The sequence below is a fragment of the Aphelocoma coerulescens genome, chromosome 24, assembly GCF_041296385.1.
Source record: "Aphelocoma coerulescens isolate FSJ_1873_10779 chromosome 24, UR_Acoe_1.0, whole genome shotgun sequence".
NCBI lineage: Eukaryota > Metazoa > Chordata > Aves > Passeriformes > Corvidae > Aphelocoma > Aphelocoma coerulescens.
In genome coordinates this window covers 5,544,714-5,564,766 of record NC_091037.1, presented here as the reverse complement: position 1 = coordinate 5,564,766, position 20,053 = coordinate 5,544,714, and the positions used below count along the sequence as shown (strand labels likewise).

The following is a 20,053-nucleotide window of genomic DNA, read 5'->3' as shown; positions in this document are numbered from 1 at the left end:
AGGAGTTCATCTCTCCCAAACCCAGTAGGAAACAGGTCCTGGCTGGAGGCAAGTTATTTATACACAGAGAACAAATTATGAAGTTTATTTTATATAAATTATGTCTCTTAGCAGACAGCATTCAATTTATTGCACTATAGCACATCTGCGATACAGAGCTACAAGACATCGTCAGAGAGGTTTGTATTATTCAGTGTAGCACTTCCGACCGGGATCAAGAGGCACTCGGAGGGGGGAGAAAGGGTGCAGGAAAGCAGCAAGCAGCCACCATTCTCTTCCAGTATTAATGTGGTTTGGTTTGTCTTTTTCCTTTTTACTAGCAAATAATGCCAAGACCAGCAGGCAGGAGCCAGATAGGCACGCTGCCTTCCTCCTCTGGACCCGGCTGCCACAGCTCTCCAGCTCCTGCCCAAATATGTGGTGTCTGGGGACCCTGCTCCAGAGTCCGGGTGAGGACAGATATGGGGGACTTTAAGGCAATTCAGCATGTCCCCTCCAGCCCATCACAGGCCGTCACCTTTTTTTGGTTTATCAGCTTCGGTGGAGCTGCCAGGAGCAGCACCATTAACAGCCAGATCTAACACTGCCCCTAAGCCCGAGTCCCTCCTGCCTCCTCCCTAAGCTGGTCTAAAAATCAAAAGCAGCTCAAAAAAAAGCCTTCAAACCCACCAAAAAGCACAGCAGATCCTGGCACCGCCCACCCCCCGTGCAGCACGAACAATACAAAGCTCTGGATTCGGCCTCCCCGCAAGGGAGCCTGCGTCACTGGACACAGACTGGAGGAACCCAGGGAAGGGCTTTTTGTGGATAAAAGGGGGTTTATCCAAAAAAAGTACTCCTCATGCTGCTATTCCTCCATTCTGTTCTGCACTACACGGGAAAGACTAGTCGGTGACAGGGTAAAGCATGTTCTTCTGGGACATCTGCACACAGCGATTTGGTGTTTAGGCCTTCATGAGCGCTGCGACCACGGCCTTGGCGTTAAGGCTTCGCAGATCACAGTAGGTTTGTCCAGTACCAACGAAAACGATGGGCTTGCTCGTGATGTAGGTCATAGAGATGGCGGCTCCCACCTGCCGGGGACAAGCAGCACTGTTACACCCAGTGCTCCCCCTCAGGGAGCTCGTCATTCATTCATTCATTCATCTCCCACGTGTGGAAACCAGACTGCTAAATTGGGGCTCAATGGTTTAAACGCAAGAGGGAAGTGCAGGAGTGCCCTGTGTTTGACAATTCCCGTCTCTCCCCTCCAGTCACCATCAGGGAGCTCCGTGCAGAGTCACCTCAGCAGCCTCCTTACCTTGTCATCAATGGTATCAAACTTGGTGAGGACGATGCCATCAATGAGCCGCGGTGTCTGGGCCATGGAGTGATCAGCCAGGGCCTTGTTGAACTTGACCTGAGGGAGAAAAAAGATCCGAGAAATGCATTGGTGGTGCTGCCACCATCCAATTCTCTGGTAAAACCTACAAACAGGTTCGTTCCCGGAACGCTCTATCTCTCAGGAACAAAGCCTCCACACTCACCAGCTGATCCACAGCCTCGTTTCCCACCAGCGCTTCCCCAACGAACAGGACCAGGTCGGGAGCGTTGACAGCGATGAGTTTGGCCAGAGCGGTCATCAGGGGCGCGTTGTCCTGCATGCGGCCCGCCGTGTCCACCAGCACCACGTCAAAGCCCTGGTTCCGAGCTGGGGCGGCAGGGAGGCAGCGTGAAGGACGGCGCTCGCCCAGGACAGCCACGCCCGCCCCCGGCTCTGCGCATACCGTAGGAGATGGCCTCCATGGCGATGCCCGCAGCGTCCTTGCCGTAGCCCTTCTCGTAGAGCTGCACCATGGTGCGCCCGCCGTGGCTCTCCGGAGGGTGCAGCGCGTTGAGGCGGCGGGTGTGGGTGCGCAGCTGCTCCACCGCTCCCGCACGGAACGTGTCACACGCGGCGATGAGGACGCTGAAGCCGTTCTCGATGAGCCAGAACGAGATCTGCAGGGGGTAACAGATCAAAAAAGCTCCTTAGGAGCTACACAGCCTGACCCCACCACCCTGATCCTGTGATCCAGGATCCTGTCCTACCTTGGCCAGGTTGGTGGACTTCCCGACACCGTTGACGCCACAAAAGGTTACAACGTAGGGCCGGCGATGGCGCTGGGCATCCATGACATCGCGGAGGACGTCCACACGGCGCTGGGGCTGCAGGATCTGCACCAGGGCCTCCTGCAGCGCCTGCTTCACCGTCGAGGTTACCGCTGGGAGGAAGGGGATGGAAAGAGGACATGTCACACATGGGGAATACTCCCGAGCTCCAAACACACGGGATGCCACATGGACACTTACTGGTGAATGTTCCCATCACCTTCCCTTCCAGTTTCTTGGCCACAGATTCACAGAGCTGCACTGCAATCTCAGCTGCCACGTTTTTAGCTTGGAGAAAGAGCAGGAAGTCAGTGCTGCTGAGAAGGTTACCCACGTCCCACATCGGCGTCAAGGGAAGGATGGAGTCAGTGTGCAGGATCCCCACCGGACCCGACTGCTACATCCCTTTTGCTGCACCGTCCAGGGCTCCCCAGGGGCGAGACAGAAACCCACCACAGTTCCTGTGGGCCGGAACATCCCAAACCACAGGCACTACCCACACTGGGGCCCATCCAGCAGAGCACAGGGAACCACCACTAATCCCTCACACCACGGATCCAGACGTACCAATCAAGTGATCCTTCATCTTCTCCAGCACAGGGTCCATGTCCTCTCTTGTCAAGCTCTTGGAACCCACCAGGCCCTTCAGCATGCCAAACATGCCCCCCAGGCCACCCTTCTTCACACTGTGGAGAAGCAGAAGAGTTACACTGAGGCTTGAGAGTGAATTGCAGAGGTCGGATGCAGAAGGGCCTGCCCTGAGCGGACAAACACACCAGTTTGTCTGTCCTGCATTACTGGTTAGACTGGAACAGGAGTTAGAGGAGAGAGAAATCAAGAACCATGTGACAAGAAAGGGCTGTGGGAGCCTCTACCTGGGTTTCGAAGGGTTCTGGACAACTTTCTCCTCTTCGGCTTCATCATCACTCTCATACTCCAGGTCATAAAGGCGGCCGGGCTCCCGATTTTTGTCCCCCAGGGCCTGCGAGGGGAAGAAGCAGCTTTATGGGCTGGGTGCTACAATGCCTGTTTCATGTTTCTTCATGATCCATTCTCATCCAGGCATGGAGACTGGGTTGATAATGACCAGCTGATCCCAGAGAATGCAAGACAGCAAATGGGGCCACCTGAATTTTCCTTACCATGTCGGGGTCAAACTCCTCCACGGGACAAGCCTCCGCGCTGCCGTTGGTAGCAGAATTACTGTAATCGAGTACTTTGGCATTAGAGTTCCCCAGATCCCACACCCGGGGCTTCTTCCCCTTCTCCTTCTGTGCGTCGGGCTTTGGAGATCTGGTGGAACAAAGACCAGAAACACGTGGTGTTCAGTGCAGGGAAGCAGCAACCATCACCTCCTTAGGAGATGTGAAAAATAAAAGCCTGGATTACCCAAAAAAGGCAGAAATTGACTGATCTGATCTCCAGAGTTTATTTATCTGAACTTTAACCCTGTATGGCACCACCTCCCCTCAAGCCAAGCATGGATGGACAGCTGCTGTCTGCTCACTAACAGGAGGTCTGGACCTCTCCCGGGGTTTCTGGATCTCCCAGCAAAGGGAATCAGGTTCTGTTACCCCTCCAGGACCCCCAGGTATCTTCTCCCAGTCTTTTCAGCAAGCAGGGAAATAAAAGGGAAATAAGGTCCAGGAGAGTAAGGTCTGGCTTCCAGGGGTCACCAAAAGGAGGAGAGATTCTGCCATGGCCTAGCTGGCACCATAGGCAGATTGACCGTGATCTCATCACCCACCTGGACTTCTCCCCAGCTTTCATGTGTCTCCTGAAGAATTCCTCCCGGTTCTTCTGCAGGATTTCATCCTTGGTCAGTTCCTCCTTGTCCCCTGCTGCCGAGAGCTGCTTGTCACCCGCAGATGCTTTACTGGGCGCTGCCACAGCTTCAGTTCCTGACAGGAAGAGCCCCAACACAAGCTCAGACCAGCTCCAAGCGGATTGGGAAAGCACAGGCTGCAACACATTGCTCTGGAATATTTATTTCCCTCCCATTTATCTTCCCCATCAACTCACCATCCTTTTTGGAACCTTTGTTCTTCTTGTTCTTGACCTTCTCCTTTGGTTTCTCCCCTCGGGTTTCAATCATACACTTGACAGTCTTCTGGGATTTCAGAGACTGCTCAAACGTCTTCATTACCGTGGGAGCTCGGACTTTGCTGCTCTCCTCTGCATCCCTGCGGGGAGGTGACCCATTAGCCTGGATTTCAGCTCTTCCCCCCTCCCATCTCTGCTCAAAACAGAAATTTAAGACAAAACCCAAGCTCTCTACCGGAGGAGGCGCATGAAGTCATCTTTAAAATCAAAGGTGCCATTTAGGAGGCCCAGGGCGCCCTTCTGCTGGAACTCGTTGCGGTATTTGTCTCGGAACTCCTTATGGACATCGTCTATCAACTTGTCCACGTAGGTTAGAGTCAGGATCTTCTGGAAGCCCACCTGCCAAGGAGCACAGCCAACAGACACTGCATTTCCAGCTCCTTCCACAGCAGCAAGGAAGTGAAATCTCTTTGTTTAATTCAGAGTTCTTTAATGTGGGCGAGCTTCAGCCTGCACTTTCTGCTCCAACTTCCCAGGTTTTTAAAATGCCCCCAAAAAGTTAAAAAAAACAGCCCAGAGCTTTGGTTCCACAGGTGACCCCAACACACACAGGCTGTCTCATGGCAACAAGGACACGTAGGGCAAGGGCAGAAAACCTTTAGCTTATCTGTGGGTCAACAGGGAAGGTTGAAATGGATTTATGGAGATAAGGTGCCAGGAGACTGAAAAGGAGAGCGGTAAATGCTCCTTAAAGTGAAGGGAATGACACATTTCTGGCTTTTTTTCAATAGACCTGGCCAAACTGAAGTTTTACAAGGCTGCAGCTTCTAGTTGAGGTTTGATTAGTTTTAATCCTGTTGCAGATGATTGAAATAAGCTGCTACTGCAGCAGCATTCAGCTGCTAGACACCTATGTCCCCCTCCTGGGGGAAGCCTGGCTACACTGGGGTCACTGCTCAGCATCCCCCCAAAACCCTCATCACACCCCCTCACCCCCCAAAATCACAAGACTGGGGAGCCAAACAGTCTGGGAGCCGAGGTCCAGCCCTACGCAATGCAAACAGCTGTTTGCTCAAACCTCAGCACACCGGGAGCCGTTCCCCCTCTTCTCTGGGGCAATCCCCTTCCTTCGGGTTTGGGGGCACATGGGGGGCTAGAGGGACCCTCCTGCCATACCAGGGGTGCCTAGAGGGGGTCACTTACCACAAACACCAGCTCAAACTGGTTATCCAGTTTGTACTTAAGCGTGAGGGCTTCATGGGTGAAGGAGTTGTTGCCACCTCTCTCCTGGGGGAGAGGAGCTGTCAGAATGGGGGTGCCAGCAGCACCCATCACCTCCTCATCCCTGTCACCCCCCTTTCCCAAAGTGGTCCAGCATCCCTTACACATGACCCCACACCCTCTGGGCAGGTGCTCCCACCCATCCTCCCCCAGCTGGGTGATCCCCCCCACCCCCGAGCTGGTCATGCCCCCCCCTCCCCCATAGGTAGTGCCACCTTTCTTCCCCCCCATCCCAGGCAGGTGGTCCCACCCAAGTCCCTGTCCTCCCCAGGGTGACGGTCCCATCCATAGCCCCAAACGGGCGACCCCACACCCGTCCCCACCCCCAGAGCTGCTCCCGCCTCTGTGTACCCCCACCAGGTGCTCGCACCTTTGTGCCACGCTCTGCCCCCGCTCCCCAGGTAAATGGTCCCACTCCCGTGCGCCCCCTCCTCACGCAGGGCCTCCCATCCCCCTCCCCCCTCACCGGGGCGATCCCATTCCCCCAGAGGGGTGCTCGTGCCCTGTTTCCCCCCTCCCCAGGCAGGCGGTCCCAGTCCCCGTTCCCCCGCCAGCTACGCGGGCTCACCTGATCTCCCTTCCCAGGTAGCTGCTCCCCTCCCCACCGCCCCCGCCACGCCCCTGGTCTCACCGATTCTCCCTCCCCAGGCAGATGGTTCCCACCGCCCCCCCTCACGGCAGGTGGGCTCGCCCGCTCCCCCCTCACCAGGTATGTGACCCCTACCCAACCCTCCGCCCCCCGCTCCAGCCCGACCTGCAGGAGGACGGAGCGGATGAGGGCGTTGACGGGGGCGGTGGCGGCGGGCCCGCGCACGCCCTGGAAGCACCAGAGGACGAGGCCGCCCTTGCTGAAGATGGTGAAGAAGTCGAGCATGGCGGCGGCGCCGGGCCCGGCGGGGCGCACACGTCGCTCTGCCCCGCGCTTCCGCCGGAAGTTCCGCCCCCCCCTCCCCGCGCCGTTGGCGGGATGGCGGGGGGCGGGGGGTGGGGCTACGGGGAGGGGGCGGGGCCATGCTGCGGTGCGGGCGCGCGCTGCGCGTACCGGGCCGGGGGGCGCTGGGGGGGGCACCGGGATGGGGGGGGACCACGGAACCGGGGGGGATCCCGGGAGGGGCCTCGGGCCGCCCCCTCCGCACCGCGGCTCCGCTCAGCTCCGACTTCTTCCGCGGTGAGATGCGGAGGGGTCCCGGGCACCGCACCGGGGATTTGGGGGACGCGGGGAGGGGCACGGGAGGAATGGGTCGGGGTGTGGATCGCTGAGGATGGGGGGGGAGGTCAAGTAAATTGGGGGGTCCCAGGGAATGGAGGGGTTGGTGGGGTGTAGGAGGATGAACGGCGGGGTCGGGAGTGCTGGGAATGGGGACGGGGTCGAAGGAATGGGGTGTCCCGGGAATGGGGGGCGCTGGGGTGGTTATGGGGTATATGGGAGGGTGCCAGAGGGGCTTGGGGGTGATCCCTGGGGACTGCGGGAGATCCCAGTGCGCATTGGAGGGGTTGGGGGAGAATTGGGCGGCTGGTGGTCTCGGAGGAGACTGGGGGATTCCAGACGGCCCAGGGGAGACTGGAGGAAGGGTCCCAGTGGGGACTGGGGGGTCCCCAGAGGGCACTGGTGGCGAGACTGGGGGACCGCGAGGGACTGGTGGGGATCCCAGGGACGTTTTCCCCATGCCCCAGGAGGAGCTGGGGGGTTCGCAGAGAGGCCTGGGGGGGGTCTGAGGAAGCGGGGCTACCCGGGGAGTGTCCTAGAGGGGTCCCAAGGGGTGCAGAGGGCACGGGGGTAGGTGGTCCATGGGGGCTGCCAGCTGTGCCCCCCAGGCTCCATTGCCCCCGTTGGCCCGGCAGAGCTGGGGCAGACCCTGCAGCGCATGGGACAGACCCTGAGGGATCAGCTGCCGGCCGCGGGGAGCGGAGGACGGGGCTGGATCCCCCCGGGGACCCACCCGGACCCCCGGCCCCCCGACGAGGCCGATGTGGTGGTGGTGGGGGGCGGCGTGGTGGGCTGGTCCGTGGCCTACTGGCTGAAGGTGCTGGAGGGCTGGCAGCGGCGGCACGGAATGAGGGTGCTCGTGGTGGAGCGGGACCCCATGGTGAGACACCCCCTTCCCAGGGCAGGGTACGGCCATGGGAAACCCCCCGAGCCCCTTTTATTTTTTGGGGTCCTCTCTTTCAGTATTCCAGAGCCTCCACGGTGCTGTCGGTGGGGGGGATCCGGCAGCAGTTTTCCCTCCCGGAAAATATCCAAATGTCCCGTTTCTCTGCCAGCTTCCTCCGTGACATCAATGTATGTGGGGTTGCTTTTATGGGCGGGGGGGAGTTTGGGGAATCCAGCCCCACTCACCGTGGTCCCTCTATCTCCTTACAGGAGCACCTTGGGGTGCCAAATGAGTCCCCCATCGACATCCAGTTCCAGCCCTCGGGATATCTGTTCCTGGCATCCCCCCAGAGCGCTGCCGCGCTGGAGGCCACTGCCCAGCTCCAGAGGTGGGGGACACACATGGGACCCTCCCAGGGGGGACAGGTTTCAGGAGGTGAGGGTCATCCTGACCCTCCTCCACATGCTGGCCATCCCCAGGGACGAAGGGGCACAGGTGACCCTGCTGTCCCCCACCCAGCTGAAGGCGAAATTCCCCTGGATAAACACGGAGGATGTGGCTGTGGCATCCTATGGTATGTGGGAGCGTGGGGGAGGGCAACACCTATCCTCATCCCCATGCTCCTGATGCATCCTGGCTTTATTTATGGAAAGGGAGGTCCAGCCCCCCCAAAGTGCATGTATTGGGGGGTCACGCTGTTAGTCCCCCCCCATGTTTCCCTGCCCAGGTCTGGAGGATGAAGGCTGGTTCGACCCCTGGACCCTCCTCAACGCTTTCCGGCGCAAAGCCACATCCCTGGGGGTCCAGAGCTGCTCCGGGGAGGTGCGAGGTGAGGGATGGGGGTGCACAGTGAGGATTCCCCCCTTCCACCCCCAGGACCCCCCACCTGACCCCAAAACCCTCCAGCTTTTGTCACCTCGGCCAACCACGTGACGCCACCAGCACCGCCGTCGGCGCGCATCAAATACGTCCACGTGAGTGCGTGTGCCACCCCCCAGCTTCCCAGGAGCGCCCGTGAGCCCCTGGCACCCGTGACCCCCGTCTGTGCCCTCCCAGATCTACATGCCAGACAGCCTGGAATACCAGCCGGTCGCCTGTGCCATCGTGGTCAATGCCGCCGGCGCGTGGGCTGGGAAGCTGCTGGAGGCGGACGGGCTGCCCAGGGCGCTGTGCCAGCCCCCCCTGCCCATCCAGCCCAGGAAGAGGTACTGGGGGCTCACAGCAGGGCAGCACCCCTCTGTTGTGGGGCAGCTCCTGGGGTCAGAGTGGGGGCACATCCAGCAGCTCCTTTTTCAGGGGGGTGATCCCCTTGGTGCTGTTTTGGGGAGCATCCCCCACCCCTGTGTCGTGGGTACTTTTATTTTGGGGGGGTGTCATCCTGGCACCCCTCTGTCTATGAGGGGGTGATGTGAACCCCTGGGTGCTGTCTTGGGGGGGGTCACAGAATGGGACACACGTCCCAGCACCCACCACCCTCAGCTTCTGGGGGGGATGGTGAGCTTCCTCAGTCTGTTGTTTGGAAGTGGGGTCTTGCATCCTGGAGCTCCCATTATTCCTCAAGTGCCCCTAGCCCCAGTATCCCCCATTACATCCCCACACTCCCAATCCCAGTGTCCCCATTATCTCCTCAGTGTCACCTATTTCCCCTCAGTGCCCCTACCCCCAGTATCCACAGTATTCTCCCAGTATTCCCAGTGCCCCCATTATTCCCCCAGTGCCTCCATTACCTTGCCTCCAGCCCTATTATCCCCATTACCCCTCACAGTATTTCAATTATCCCCACACTCCCAGCCCCTCCAGTGTGTCTAGGAGTGACGTGACCCCTCCATGTTATTTTTGGGGGGGGTCAAACATCTCCCCATCCCAGCCCCACTGCACCATATTGGGGGACGGGGGGAGCACCTCTCACACTCTTTTTTGGGGGGTTCCCCAGGTATGTGTTCTCCTGGCACTGCCGCAATGGCCCTGGCCTCTCCTGCCCCTTCCTCATCGACACCTCCGGTGCTTATTTCCGTCGGGATGGCTTCGCTGGGAACTACCTGGGTGGGATGAGCCCCTCTGAGGTGAGCCCACAGGGTCCCCTAATATTACCACAGGCCTGGGCCCTAGGGTATATCACCGTGTCCCGCAGCCGTAGGGAGGAGGAGGAGAGAAGATCCAGCAGGCAGGAATTGTGCAGCAAGATTGATTCATTTAATTATTTTACAAACTCTTTTATAGACTTTTGTCTTCATAGTCTAATTGGACAAAGGATCAGCCCCCCCTTGGGGTGATTGGCTAAAATCCTAAAACATCCATTGCCAAAATATTTTTCTACTGTACCATAAACAAGACTTTTCAAGGCTGCAGGTGTTTGGTTGTTTACATTCCCTGCTACCTCTTCTGTGAGAGAGAAAAGTCTCTCACGGACTTAGAAAATAGCAAGAAAATCCTCGCTAGCAGCATTTTTGTATCTACACCCTAAGATCATTCACCCCCCTGTTCTTCATCAGACTCCCTGAGTTTATCCTTTCCCAGGAGGAAGAGCCAGATCCCAGCGATCTCTCGGTGGACCACGATTATTTCCAGGAGCAGGTCTGGCCCCGGCTGGCTCGGCGGGTCCCAGCTTTCGAATCCCTGCGGGTCCAGGGCTCTTGGGCGGGATACTACGACTACAACACCTTTGACCAGAACGCGGTGCTGGGCCCGCACCCCCGGCTGGAAAACCTATTTCTGGCCGCGGGTTTTAGTGGCCACGGGCTCCAACACTCGCCAGCTGCCGGCAGGGCCGTGGCCGAGCTGGTGATCAAGGGCCGCTACGAGACCCTGGATCTGCGGAGGCTGGGGTGGGACAGGCTGGTGGAGGGGGAGCCGCTGGAGGAGCACGGCGTGGTTTGATGGGGGTGGGGAGGGGGGAAACTGAGGCACAGCCATGGACCCCCTCTCCCCAGGCCAGAGGTTGTGCCCTGTAGGAATAAAATGGTTGGATGATGAGTGTGCCGGGGAATTAATGGGGTCCACACCTGCCACGCTCCCTCCACCAGTGCTACCAGTATCCCCCCAGTACCCTCAGTTCTAATGTCCCCACTAAGACTCTCCACAACTTCAGTGTCCTCACTACGCCCCGTTCCCTCCCAGTATCCCCATTATGTTCCCATACCCCCAGTCCCAGTGTCCCCAGTATCCCACAATATCCCACAATGTTACCTATTGCCTCCCCAGTTCCCCCCAGTCCCAGTGTCCTCACTGTCGCCCGTTCCCCCAGTGCTCCCATTATCCCTCCAATGCCCTCCATTCCCAGTAGCCCCATTATGTTCCTGTGCCCCAGACCCAGTGTCCGTGTTATTCCCCCAGTGTCCCCACTAACCCCCATTTCCCCCCACATTTCCATTATGATCCAGTGCCCTCCATATTCCCCCAGTGCCTCCAGCCCCAGTATCCTCAGTATCCCAGCACTGTCCTGCAGTGTCCCCATCTCCAGTGCCCCCAGTATCCCCCCAGTGCTCCCATTATCCGCCCCAGTGTCCCCAGTTGCAGTATGCCCATTACCTCATCCAGTGCTCCCAGTACCTCCCCAGTGCCCCCAGCCCCAGTATACCCCCAGGGATCCCATTATCCCCGCAGTGCCCCCAGCCCCAGTATGCCCAGTATCCCCTGGATCCCCCCAGTGTTCCCAGTATCCTCAGTATCCCCCAGTATCCCCCAGTATTCCCAGTATCCCCCAGTATCTCCAGTATCCCCCAGTATCCCCCAGTATCCCCCAGTATCCCCCAGTATTCCCAGTATCCCCCAGTGTTCCCAGTATCCCCCACTATCCCCAGTATCCCCCAGTGTTCCCAGTGTTCCCAGTATCCCCCAGTGTCCCCAAGTATCCCCAGTATCCCCTGGATCCCCAGTATTCCCAGTATCCCCAGCATTCCCAGTATCCCCCAGTATCCCCCACTATTCCCAGTATTCCCAGTATTCCCAGTATCCCCCACTATTCCCACTATCCCCAGTATCCCCAGTATCCCCAGTATTCCCACTATCCCCAGTATTCCCAGTATCCCCCAGTATCCCCACTATCCCCACTATCCCCCAGTATCCCCACTATCCCCCAGTATCCCCACTATCCCTACTATCCCCCAGTATCCCCACTATCCCCCAGTATCCCCACTATCCCCAGTATCCCCACTATCCCCCACTATCCCCCAGTATCCCCACTATCCCCCACTATTCCCAGTATCCCCCACTATCCCCAGTATCCCCAGTATCCCCACTATTCCCAGTATCCCCCAGTATCCCCCACTATCCCCCAGTATCCCCAGTATCCCCCAGTATCCCCCAGTATCCCCAGTATCCCCAGTATCCCCAGTATCCCCCAGTATCCCCCAGTATCCCCAGTATCCCCAGTATCCCCAGTATCCCCCAGTATCCCCACTATTCCCAGTATTCCCCGTACCCGCCCCGTTCCCGCTTCCCTTCCCCGGGCACGTGGCGCCCCCTGGCGGCGGGCGGCAGCAGCGCGCACGCGCGGCGGGGGCGGCTCGCGCCGGCCTTTGGCGCACGCGCAGAGGGCGGTGCCGGCGGTGGGCGGTGCCCGCGGGTGGGCGTGGCCAGCGCGGTGGGCGGGGCGAGCGGCCGCGGGCGGGGCCGCAGCAGTGCGTGTGCGCGGCGGGCGCGGCGCATGCGCGGTGGGCGCGGCCGGGCCGTGTGAGCCGGGCCCGTCCCGCCGTGCGCCCCCGGCCCGGCCCCGGTGAGTGCGGGGGGACCGGGGGGCGGCACGCGGAGAGACCCGCGGGGGGCACCCCCGGGAACCGCGGGCCTCGGGGTAGCCGTGGCGAAACAAACGCCGAGGGGATTCTGGGCACTGCGGGGGCGGCCCTGAGGGAATTTGGGAAGGGTCGCCCCTCAAACGCACTGTGTGGGGAGACTGTGGGGACAGCCCTGAGGTAAAGTACGGGCGCCCCTGGATTATGGGGGGTCGCACAGACCCCCGGCGGCCACGAGGGGGTTCCGCCCCTCGCCGTGTGGCTGAGGGTCACCCCCTCAGCTGTCGGGGGGTGCAGACCCCCGGGTCACCCCTTAGCGCTGGGCGGTTCCTGTGGGTGCCTTCCCCCTCAGGGTATTCCGTGACTCGGGTTTTTAGGATGAAGCTGCCTGTGACTAACTCGGTAATAGATCTGGAGCCCATTTCTGGTTCTGCAGCTTCGATCCCGGCAGGGTTTGACTCGGAATAACCAAAACAAACCCATTTTTTAAATGATTTTTGATTGTTTGTGTCCTGCGGCCGCAGCAGCACCACTGCCCTGCCGGAGTTTGTGACTCCAGCCTGCTCCAGAGCTGCTGGGAGCTCTGCCTGGGAGGAATGAGAGGTTTGCATCCTGGTGGGAACACACGGGTTTTGTTAGCTGGTGATTTTTTTCTTCCTTGATTTAGATGCTGGTTTTAGTTCTCTGGTGCTTTCCAAGAGCTGTTCCTCTAACCTTGAGCTCGTTAACACTGTGATATGAACAGGGTGGGTCCATTCCCAGGGAGGGCCGGGAATCCTGTTGGAAATCACCGGAGTGTGATTGAATTTGTCATTCCCCGGTCAGCCCCGTGTCACCAGTTCTGCCATGGCCCTGTGTGTTTTCTCTCCGCAGGCTCCATCCGTTTCCCATCTCTCCAGGATGAGAGAGGCTTGGGCCTGGCTCTCCCCCTCTCCCTGTAGTTGATAGTTTGGGAAGCAGAGGTGATGCTGGAGTCGAGATGGCCGACAGCGTGAGAATCTTCCTTCATGACCTCGTCAGGGTGAGGCTCCGCGTCCTGGGGCTGCTCCTCTTCGCCTTGGGAGCACCCTCCTTCCCATGGCATCAGGGAATTTGAAGGAGAAGGGTCTCCAGGTGTACTTTAACACTGCTGTGTGGTGTGTCTATGTGCAAAGCGCTCGGTGTTTGCTGCTGAACCTCTGACGGATTTCCTTTGGGCACAAATTAATGAAAAATCTCAATAATATTAATATTAATATTAATTATAAAATAACGGTATAGAACAACGCACAAAATGTATAATATATTTTAATATAGAATGTATAATGTGTATAATTTAATAATAATTATAACAACAATAATAAATGAATGTCTGTGACCACGGCAGCTCTGTCCCAGCCATAAGGTCCCACCCTGTCTTCCTCCATCCAGGGGTAAACACAGGCTAAAAGCCACTCATGCAGTAATTTGTGCTCAGAAATCACTTGGTTTGGAAAAGAAGCAAAGGTTTGATGAAAGCCCTGTGGCTACAACCTAAAAGCAGGAGTTCTGTCATTTCCCAGTGCTCCTACACCATCAGTTGGAAGAGCTGCCTGGGTCAGGGCCCAGCTCTGCTGTTTCAGACATGAATTTGGCATTGAAATTTGTCCTCTTTGATCAAGAACTCCATGTGCCCAACTGCCACCAGGGTGGTAACACCATCCTGGCTCATCTTTATGACCTCTGTTTTAAAGGGAAATTGTGATGACACACAATTGATGTTATGGTTATGGGATCATCTGGAGCTGGAAATAATTGAATAGGATCCCAGAATGGTTTGGGTTGGAAGGCACCTTTAAGTCTTTCTCGTTCCATGTCCCTGCCATGGCCAGGGACACCTCCCACTGTCCCAGGTTGCTCCAAACCCCATCTAGCCTGGCCTTGGACACTTCCAGGGTTGGGGCAGCCACAGCTTCTCTGGACAAGCCAAGTCCGAGGAGGCGGCACTGCAAATCTTCCAAACATGGAGTAAGGGAAAACTTCTGGGCACTCCCCTACTAACAGATTTGCAGGGATGTGGCTGGTGGGAGGAAGTTTCTGGGATGAAGACAGATGCTTTTATTTGTGAAGGAATAAGCATCAAACTCATAACACAAAATGAGACTTTGTACATCGCAAATATTGGTGTAATTTCATTTTATTGGCCTCAGAGAGCTGGCAGGGGATGAGGGGCTTCCTGCCAGACAAGGCTGGGAGAGATCTGACTCTGATTTCTGCCAGGGTTATAAATAGTGCAGATTGGAAGAGAAATCACACCTTTACAGAAAAAATTAATGCTGGTCCTGGAGACACTGGAATGTGCAGTGATTTAGGTCACTGGGCCATGGAAGAGAGGTGGTGGTGCTGCTCCAGGCCTTGGCTCCAGCTGAGCCCAAGCAGCCAGGGAGTGAGGCCAGCCACGGCACCAGGAGGGTTTGGATGGCCTGGGTCAGCCACATCCCATTGATTGCTCCTCTCTCCTGATGTCCACAGGGAATTAAGGACTCCATCTGGGGCATCTGCACCATCTCCAAGCTGGACGCCCGGATCCAGCAGAAAAGGGAAGAGCAGAGGCGGAGGAGAGCCAACAGCGCACTCGCCCAGCGGAGGTTTCACATGGAAGAGAAGAAGCAAGAGAAGTGAGTGTGGGGCGTGGCCGGTCAGAAATGGGGTAAATGGGGCAATTCTCTTCTCCTCTGGTAGTCAGAGCCAATAAATGGGAAACACGTGGCATGGAACTCCCTTTTTCTGCTGCGTAATGGAGCTGGAGCTGTTACCGTGAGATAAGAAGTCAGACCTTTAATGTTGTTTGATAATCAGCTTGAATTACCACTGAAAGAACCTGGATTTATGGGTTTCTTTTCTTCCTGAATCCTTGTGCTATCTCAGATCCATTGCTGTTGCTGGTAATCATGGGATCAGGAAAGAAAGAGCAGCTTGGATCCGATGTCCATGTCAGGGCAGATCCAGTGTCTCTTCCCCAGCCCTGCTGTGTTTTGGGGAGTCTGGAACTGCAGAACCTCAGTGGTTCTGGAAATGCCAGAATTATCCCCACGTGGGAGCAAACAGCATCTGTTCCCATATCTGACTCCCAGACCATGCCAGGATGTCTCTGCTGCGCTGATGGCACCGGGCTGGCACCTCACGCAGTGGTTTTGGGCAGTAATGCACATTCTGAGACATATTTACCAGTTATTGTGGCTGGCTGGGCGGGAGGCAGGCTGAAAGGTGCAAGAAAAGTCTCCCGTGATCCCGATACTCCTCAGGGTCTCTGCAGCTCCACATCTGGGCTGCCTCTGAAGAAAGGTACAACTTTTTTGTCTTGTTTACATAAATAAACAGCTGGATTTTGCTGGTTTTCTTTATAGCAAAATCTCTCTGGTGTCAAGAGCTGACTGGGAAAGTGCTGCAGAGTCCCACAGAGCTGCTCTTGCCTGTCCAAACGGAGACACCAAAACCACCCCGAGCTGAAACAGTCTCTTCCAAGACCAAAAAATGCCCCAGATTTCCAAATTTTATTATGGCAAGAGCTTGGAGAGAACAAAGCCTGAGATCTCCAATACATGCTTAAAAATCTGGAACAGAGCTTTGCTTTTCTTCTGTTTCAGTGCAGATTTTGGGACTTAATAAAGGTTGAACGAGTCTCCCTGATGTAAGTCTTGTAGAGACTGAACTGGCTGAGATATGGTGTGAATCTGTGCAGGGATTCCTTCCGGGATTTCTGTGTTTGGATAAAATCAGGTGCACCACTGGTGTTGAGCTGGTTCTTGGTGACTTTTCCAAGGTGTCCAGAATGTGGGGCAGAAGTTGGCACTCGTGAGGGGACATTTGTCCAGGTGCTGGGACATTAACACGCCTCTCTCCCGCAGTGAACCCCGGATAGTGAGCCGGATATTTCAGTGTTGTGCCTGGAATGGAGGCGTCTTCTGGGTATGTGGGGATTTTTATTATTTATTATGGGTTTTATTTTAAAACCCCGGTGAAAACCCATGTCCTGCTCCAGCCCTCATATGCTGTGAGTGGTGAGCCATCAGCATGGCAGCAGGAATTGCTCAGAGCCACCACATTCCCATCCCAAAGCTGTATTTTGACGGATTCACCGTGGGATACAGGACCATAGGCTTACTCAAGAGACCCACACATGAAACCCAAGCTGCTTTTCCAAGTCTTAGAGACTGCTCTCCACCTGAGTATTCAATTCCTGCTTTGCTGCAGCCTGGGATACTGCTTTGCCAATTGGATATTGATGTCTTAAAGACATTTCCTCAGCTCTGACTTCCCATGCCTGGTTCATGAGGCTGATCCTTAATGGAGCCAACACTTCATAAATCAAATAACCAAATAAATGGCTCCATTTTCTCATTACACTGGTGCAGAGTATGAGGGATTGGCATGGAAATGTTAAAAGTGTTCAGCTGTAGATTGTGGCTGTATTTAAACAGATCTTTGCTCCTCTGTGTTTATGGATCAGTGGGGGAGGAGAGGCACATGTGCCTTTGGATCTGTAGCCAGAGGAGTGCAAAACGCCTCATTGAGAACCCTTGTTTGTTTGTTTTTCCCTGCAGCTTAGTCTCTTCTTGTTCTACCGAGTGTTCATCCCCGTCCTTCAGTCGGTCACGGCGCAGATCATCGGTGGGTGCCTTTCCCCTTGGGGTGTTCCAGGGTGCTCAGTAGTCCATGGGATGCGTTCAGAGGGTCCCAACACCCTCACAAGCTGAGTCTCTGTCCCGCTGAGCTGTTCCTCACACCTCTGTCTCCTTGTGTTGTCTTCCTCTTCCTCCCAGTCCCAACCAATCCCATCATTAATCGCCCAGTAGAAAACCAGGGGTGAATCATTGCTGACAGCCTGTGCATGTCAGGGATCCAGCCCGGGGGTCTTGCCATTTCAAACACGTTTGTTTACTGTGTGTGTTTGCATTTAAACAAAAATCAAGTGGGTGGAAATGTGCTTTTAAAGACATGAGAGCACTAGAGTCAGGAGGAATTCCCTGACGGCTGTGCCAGGAAGCATTTGGAGGTTCCTACACCAGTTCCTCACGTGTGTGTCTCTGTCTGTCCTCCGAAGGTGACCCTTCCTTACATGGCGACGTCTGGTCCTGGCTGGAGTTCATCCTCACCTCCATTTTCAGCGCTCTCTGGGTCCTGCCCCTCTTTGTGCTCAGTAAGGTGGTCAATGCCATCTGGTTTCAGGTAGGTGACAGGAACCTGGGCCCTGCCTTGAGCAAACGGGGAGTTTCCTCACTGGGTGGGGCTCAATCGGGTGGTGTGGGGGCACGAGATGAAATCCCACCCCAAGATGGGCTGTGGGCATATTCCTGGAGGGAATAGAAGCATCATCCCAGGTTTAATTTCCCTGAAGCCCCCACTGCTCTGGAATTCCATTTGCCTCAAGCCCCTGTCTCTGCTGGCAGGACATCGCGGATCTGGCGTTCGAAGTGTCGGGAAGGAAGCCTCACCCCTTCCCCAGCGTCAGCAAAATCATCGCTGACATGTTGTTCAACCTCCTGCTGCAGGCGCTCTTCCTCATCCAGGTGAGATGAGAAACCAAGCCTGGGTGGTGCCCTCCTCCAAATCCTGAGCATCCCTCCCTCAATCCACTCCTTTTCTGTCCCAGGGAATGATCGTGAGCCTGTTCCCCATCGACCTCATTGGGCAGCTGATCAGCCTCCTCCACATGTCGCTGCTCTACTCGCTCTACTGCTTCGAGTACCGCTGGTTTAACAAAGGTGAGGGAGGGCTCCTCCCTGCACAGAAAGGGGGAATTTACCTGGATTGCAGGTTTCTCTACTGAAGGAGCATCCAACTGGGGTGTCACAGACTCATCTTCCAGCAGTTTTTATATGGAATGAAGGGTAAATGTGAGCCAGCAGTGTGCTCAGGTGGTAAGAAGACCAGTGGTACCTGGCCTGTACCAGCCCCGCTGTGGCCACAGCTCCAGGGCATTGCCTGTCCCCCTGTGCTGGGCACTGGTGAGGCCTCAAGTGCTGTGCCCAGTTCTGGGCTCATGACAAGAAGGACATTGAGGAGCTGAAGTGTGTCCAGAGATAGGCACAGTGCTGGGGAAGGGTCTGGAGCACCTTGGGGAGCTCATCCTGGAGAAAAGGAGGCTCAGGGGGGACCTGGGTCTCCACAACGCCCTGACAGGAGCGGGCAGCCAGGCGGGGGTCGGCTCTCCTCCCACGTAAAAAGTGACAGGATGAGAGGACATGGCCTCAAGTTGTGCCAGGGGAGGGTCAGGTTGGACATCAGGATGAATTTCTTCTCTGAAAGGGTGGTCAGGCTTTGGAAGGGGCTGCCCAGGGAGATGGTGTAGTCCCCACCCTTGGAGCTGCTCAGGGTATGACTGGGCATGGCACTCAGTGCTCTGGTCTATTGACAAGGTGGGGATTGGTCAAAGGAGGTGATTGATCCCAGCCTAAATGGTTCTGTGACTCTGTAGTGAGGGTGTCTCCTCCCCACGGGTTCATTCCCACGGGATTTTCCTCTTGGCAGGAATCGAAATGCACCAACGGTTGTCCAACATCGAGAGGAACTGGCCCTACTACTTCGGCTTCGGCTTGCCACTGGCATTTCTGACAGCCATGCAGTCCTCCTACATCATCAGGTGGGAAAGCCACTCGGGCCCCTCCTCCTCCTGACACCCACCAGACCCCCCGAGTTCCCCTTATTTTATTGTATTGTATTGTATTGTATTTTTCCCTTGCAGCGGTTGCCTCTTTTCCATCCTTTTCCCTCTCTTCATCATCAGCGCCAATGAAGCCAGAACCCCCGGCAAAACCTAGTGAGTATCCTTCATTCCCACCTTGGATCCTTGTCCAACATTCCCTGCCTCCCCCAGCGCTCCCCAAAACCCTGCCGGGGGCATTCCTGGCATCGGGAGCTGATGGATTCTCTTCCCTTTCAGCCACTTCCAGCTCCGTCTCTTCTCCTTGGTGGTTTTCCTCAGCAACAGACTCTTTCACAAGACCGTCTACCTTCAGTCCGCCCTGAGCGGTGCTTCCTCCTCCCCCTCCTCCTCCTCCTCCTCCTCCTCTTCGCCCTCTCCTGCCAAACACGCGGCTGCTCCGGGGCACTGAGCTGCCCCCAGGCCCCGGGCAGGGGGGACACCCACGGGCTTCTCTGCGCCCCCGATCTGCAGCGACGGGCAGCACCCAGCCTGACGAGGTGTCACTGTCAGCTCCGCGTCTCCCCCTGGAAATTTTTTTTTTTGGGGGGGGAAAAAAAATCTGGGTTTTTAACACCTTTGTGAGTTTCCAGGAGCCGGGTTGTGCCCTGCGGTTGTTTTATAGTGGACTCTTTTGTACGCCTTTCCCGTGCCATCTCCCTGCCTCGGGCCAGCGGGTCGGAAGCCCCTGCCCCCGTTCTGCCGTTGTGTCCCTGCCGTGTCTGCCCCGTGTCCCCCGTCCCGTCCCGCCCCCTCCATCTCCCCTAACTCAGGTCGTGGGAAGGGGCCGGCATTCCTGGGAGCTCCGCCGCCCCCGGGCGCAGCGGCCCCCTCCCCGTGCATGTACCGTTCCTGTCGGGTCGGGGAAGGAACCGGTGACGTTCAAAAAAAACCCTTTGGATATTTTGGGGCCGGTTTATCAACTTTTCTCTAGTATTTTCACACTGAAACATTAAACGGAGAAACCACGATTCTCAGCCGTTCTGCGCCTGCCGCTCTCGTTAATCCGGCCGGGGGTTCCCCGGGACGGGCTCGCCCCCCCCCCCGGCTCCCCGCAGTGGTTCCGCCGCCCACGTGGCCAGCCCGGCCCGCTTCCGCCTCCGCCCACGTGACCC

The 20,053-nt window shown here is 56.8% G+C and overlaps 3 protein-coding genes across 4 annotated transcripts; 2 read left to right on the top strand and 1 right to left on the bottom strand.

The window, feature by feature from the left end:
• Positions 1-53: 53 nt before the first annotated feature.
• SRPRA (SRP receptor subunit alpha) lies at positions 54-6,383 on the bottom strand. Its single transcript, XM_068994552.1, has 14 exons — positions 6,209-6,383; positions 5,377-5,460; positions 4,409-4,572; positions 4,153-4,313; positions 3,878-4,031; positions 3,273-3,423; positions 3,006-3,112; positions 2,698-2,816; positions 2,332-2,418; positions 2,071-2,243; positions 1,767-1,980; positions 1,527-1,690; positions 1,301-1,399; positions 54-1,073 (listed from the first exon to the last, which is right to left on the bottom strand). Exons 1-14 carry the CDS (start codon positions 6,326-6,328, stop codon positions 945-947), a joined length of 1,926 nt encoding a protein of 641 aa, XP_068850653.1. The 5' UTR covers positions 6,329-6,383; the 3' UTR covers positions 54-944.
• A 158-nt stretch (positions 6,384-6,541) lies between these two features.
• FOXRED1 (FAD dependent oxidoreductase domain containing 1) lies at positions 6,542-10,520 on the top strand. 2 transcript variants are annotated; one of them, XM_068994851.1, is made up of 10 exons: positions 6,542-6,622; positions 7,297-7,541; positions 7,625-7,735; positions 7,817-7,935; positions 8,027-8,121; positions 8,275-8,376; positions 8,454-8,521; positions 8,604-8,752; positions 9,481-9,610; positions 10,065-10,520. In XM_068994851.1, the coding sequence occupies exons 2-10, from the start codon at positions 7,320-7,322 to the stop codon at positions 10,422-10,424; spliced, it is 1,356 nt and encodes a 451-aa protein (XP_068850952.1). In that variant the 5' UTR covers positions 6,542-6,622; positions 7,297-7,319; the 3' UTR covers positions 10,425-10,520. The 2 variants fall into 2 exon arrangements, with proteins under 2 accessions (XP_068850952.1, XP_068850951.1); XM_068994850.1 differs by having other exon boundaries at positions 7,625-7,935.
• A 1,644-nt stretch (positions 10,521-12,164) lies between these two features.
• Positions 12,165-19,915, top strand: EI24 (EI24 autophagy associated transmembrane protein). Its single transcript, XM_068994800.1, has 11 exons — positions 12,165-12,261; positions 13,151-13,298; positions 14,768-14,913; positions 16,144-16,204; positions 16,840-16,906; positions 17,340-17,464; positions 17,686-17,805; positions 17,889-18,000; positions 18,767-18,878; positions 18,981-19,055; positions 19,179-19,915. Exons 2-11 carry the CDS (start codon positions 13,257-13,259, stop codon positions 19,348-19,350), a joined length of 1,032 nt encoding a protein of 343 aa, XP_068850901.1. The 5' UTR covers positions 12,165-12,261; positions 13,151-13,256; the 3' UTR covers positions 19,351-19,915.
• Positions 19,916-20,053: the final 138 nt, after the last annotated feature.

What these genes read in the sequence shown, in the direction of transcription:
- SRPRA (XM_068994552.1), bottom strand. Translation starts at nt 6,328, where the DNA reads ATGCTCGACTTCTTCACCATCTTCAGCAAGGGCGGCCTCGTCCTCTGG. An exon ending in CAGAACCCTTCGAAACCCAG is followed by an intron (nt 2,817 to 3,005) that starts GTAGAGGCTCCC and finishes GCTTCTCCACAG; the next exon opens with TGTGAAGAAGGGTGGCCTGG. An exon ending in CATGGAGGCCATCTCCTACG is followed by an intron (nt 1,691 to 1,766) that starts GTATGCGCAGAG and finishes CTGCCGCCCCAG; the next exon opens with CTCGGAACCAGGGCTTTGAC.
- FOXRED1 (XM_068994850.1), top strand. Translation starts at nt 7,320, where the DNA reads ATGGGACAGACCCTGAGGGATCAGCTGCCGGCCGCGGGGAGCGGAGGA. An exon ending in TGGTGGAGCGGGACCCCATG is followed by an intron (nt 7,542 to 7,624) that starts GTGAGACACCCC and finishes CCTCTCTTTCAG; the next exon opens with TATTCCAGAGCCTCCACGGT. An exon ending in GTGGGATGAGCCCCTCTGAG is followed by an intron (nt 9,611 to 10,064) that starts GTGAGCCCACAG and finishes ATCCTTTCCCAG; the next exon opens with GAGGAAGAGCCAGATCCCAG.
- EI24 (XM_068994800.1), top strand. Translation starts at nt 13,257, where the DNA reads ATGGCCGACAGCGTGAGAATCTTCCTTCATGACCTCGTCAGG. An exon ending in GGTCACGGCGCAGATCATCG is followed by an intron (nt 16,907 to 17,339) that starts GTGGGTGCCTTT and finishes TGTCCTCCGAAG; the next exon opens with GTGACCCTTCCTTACATGGC. An exon ending in TCAATGCCATCTGGTTTCAG is followed by an intron (nt 17,465 to 17,685) that starts GTAGGTGACAGG and finishes CTCTGCTGGCAG; the next exon opens with GACATCGCGGATCTGGCGTT.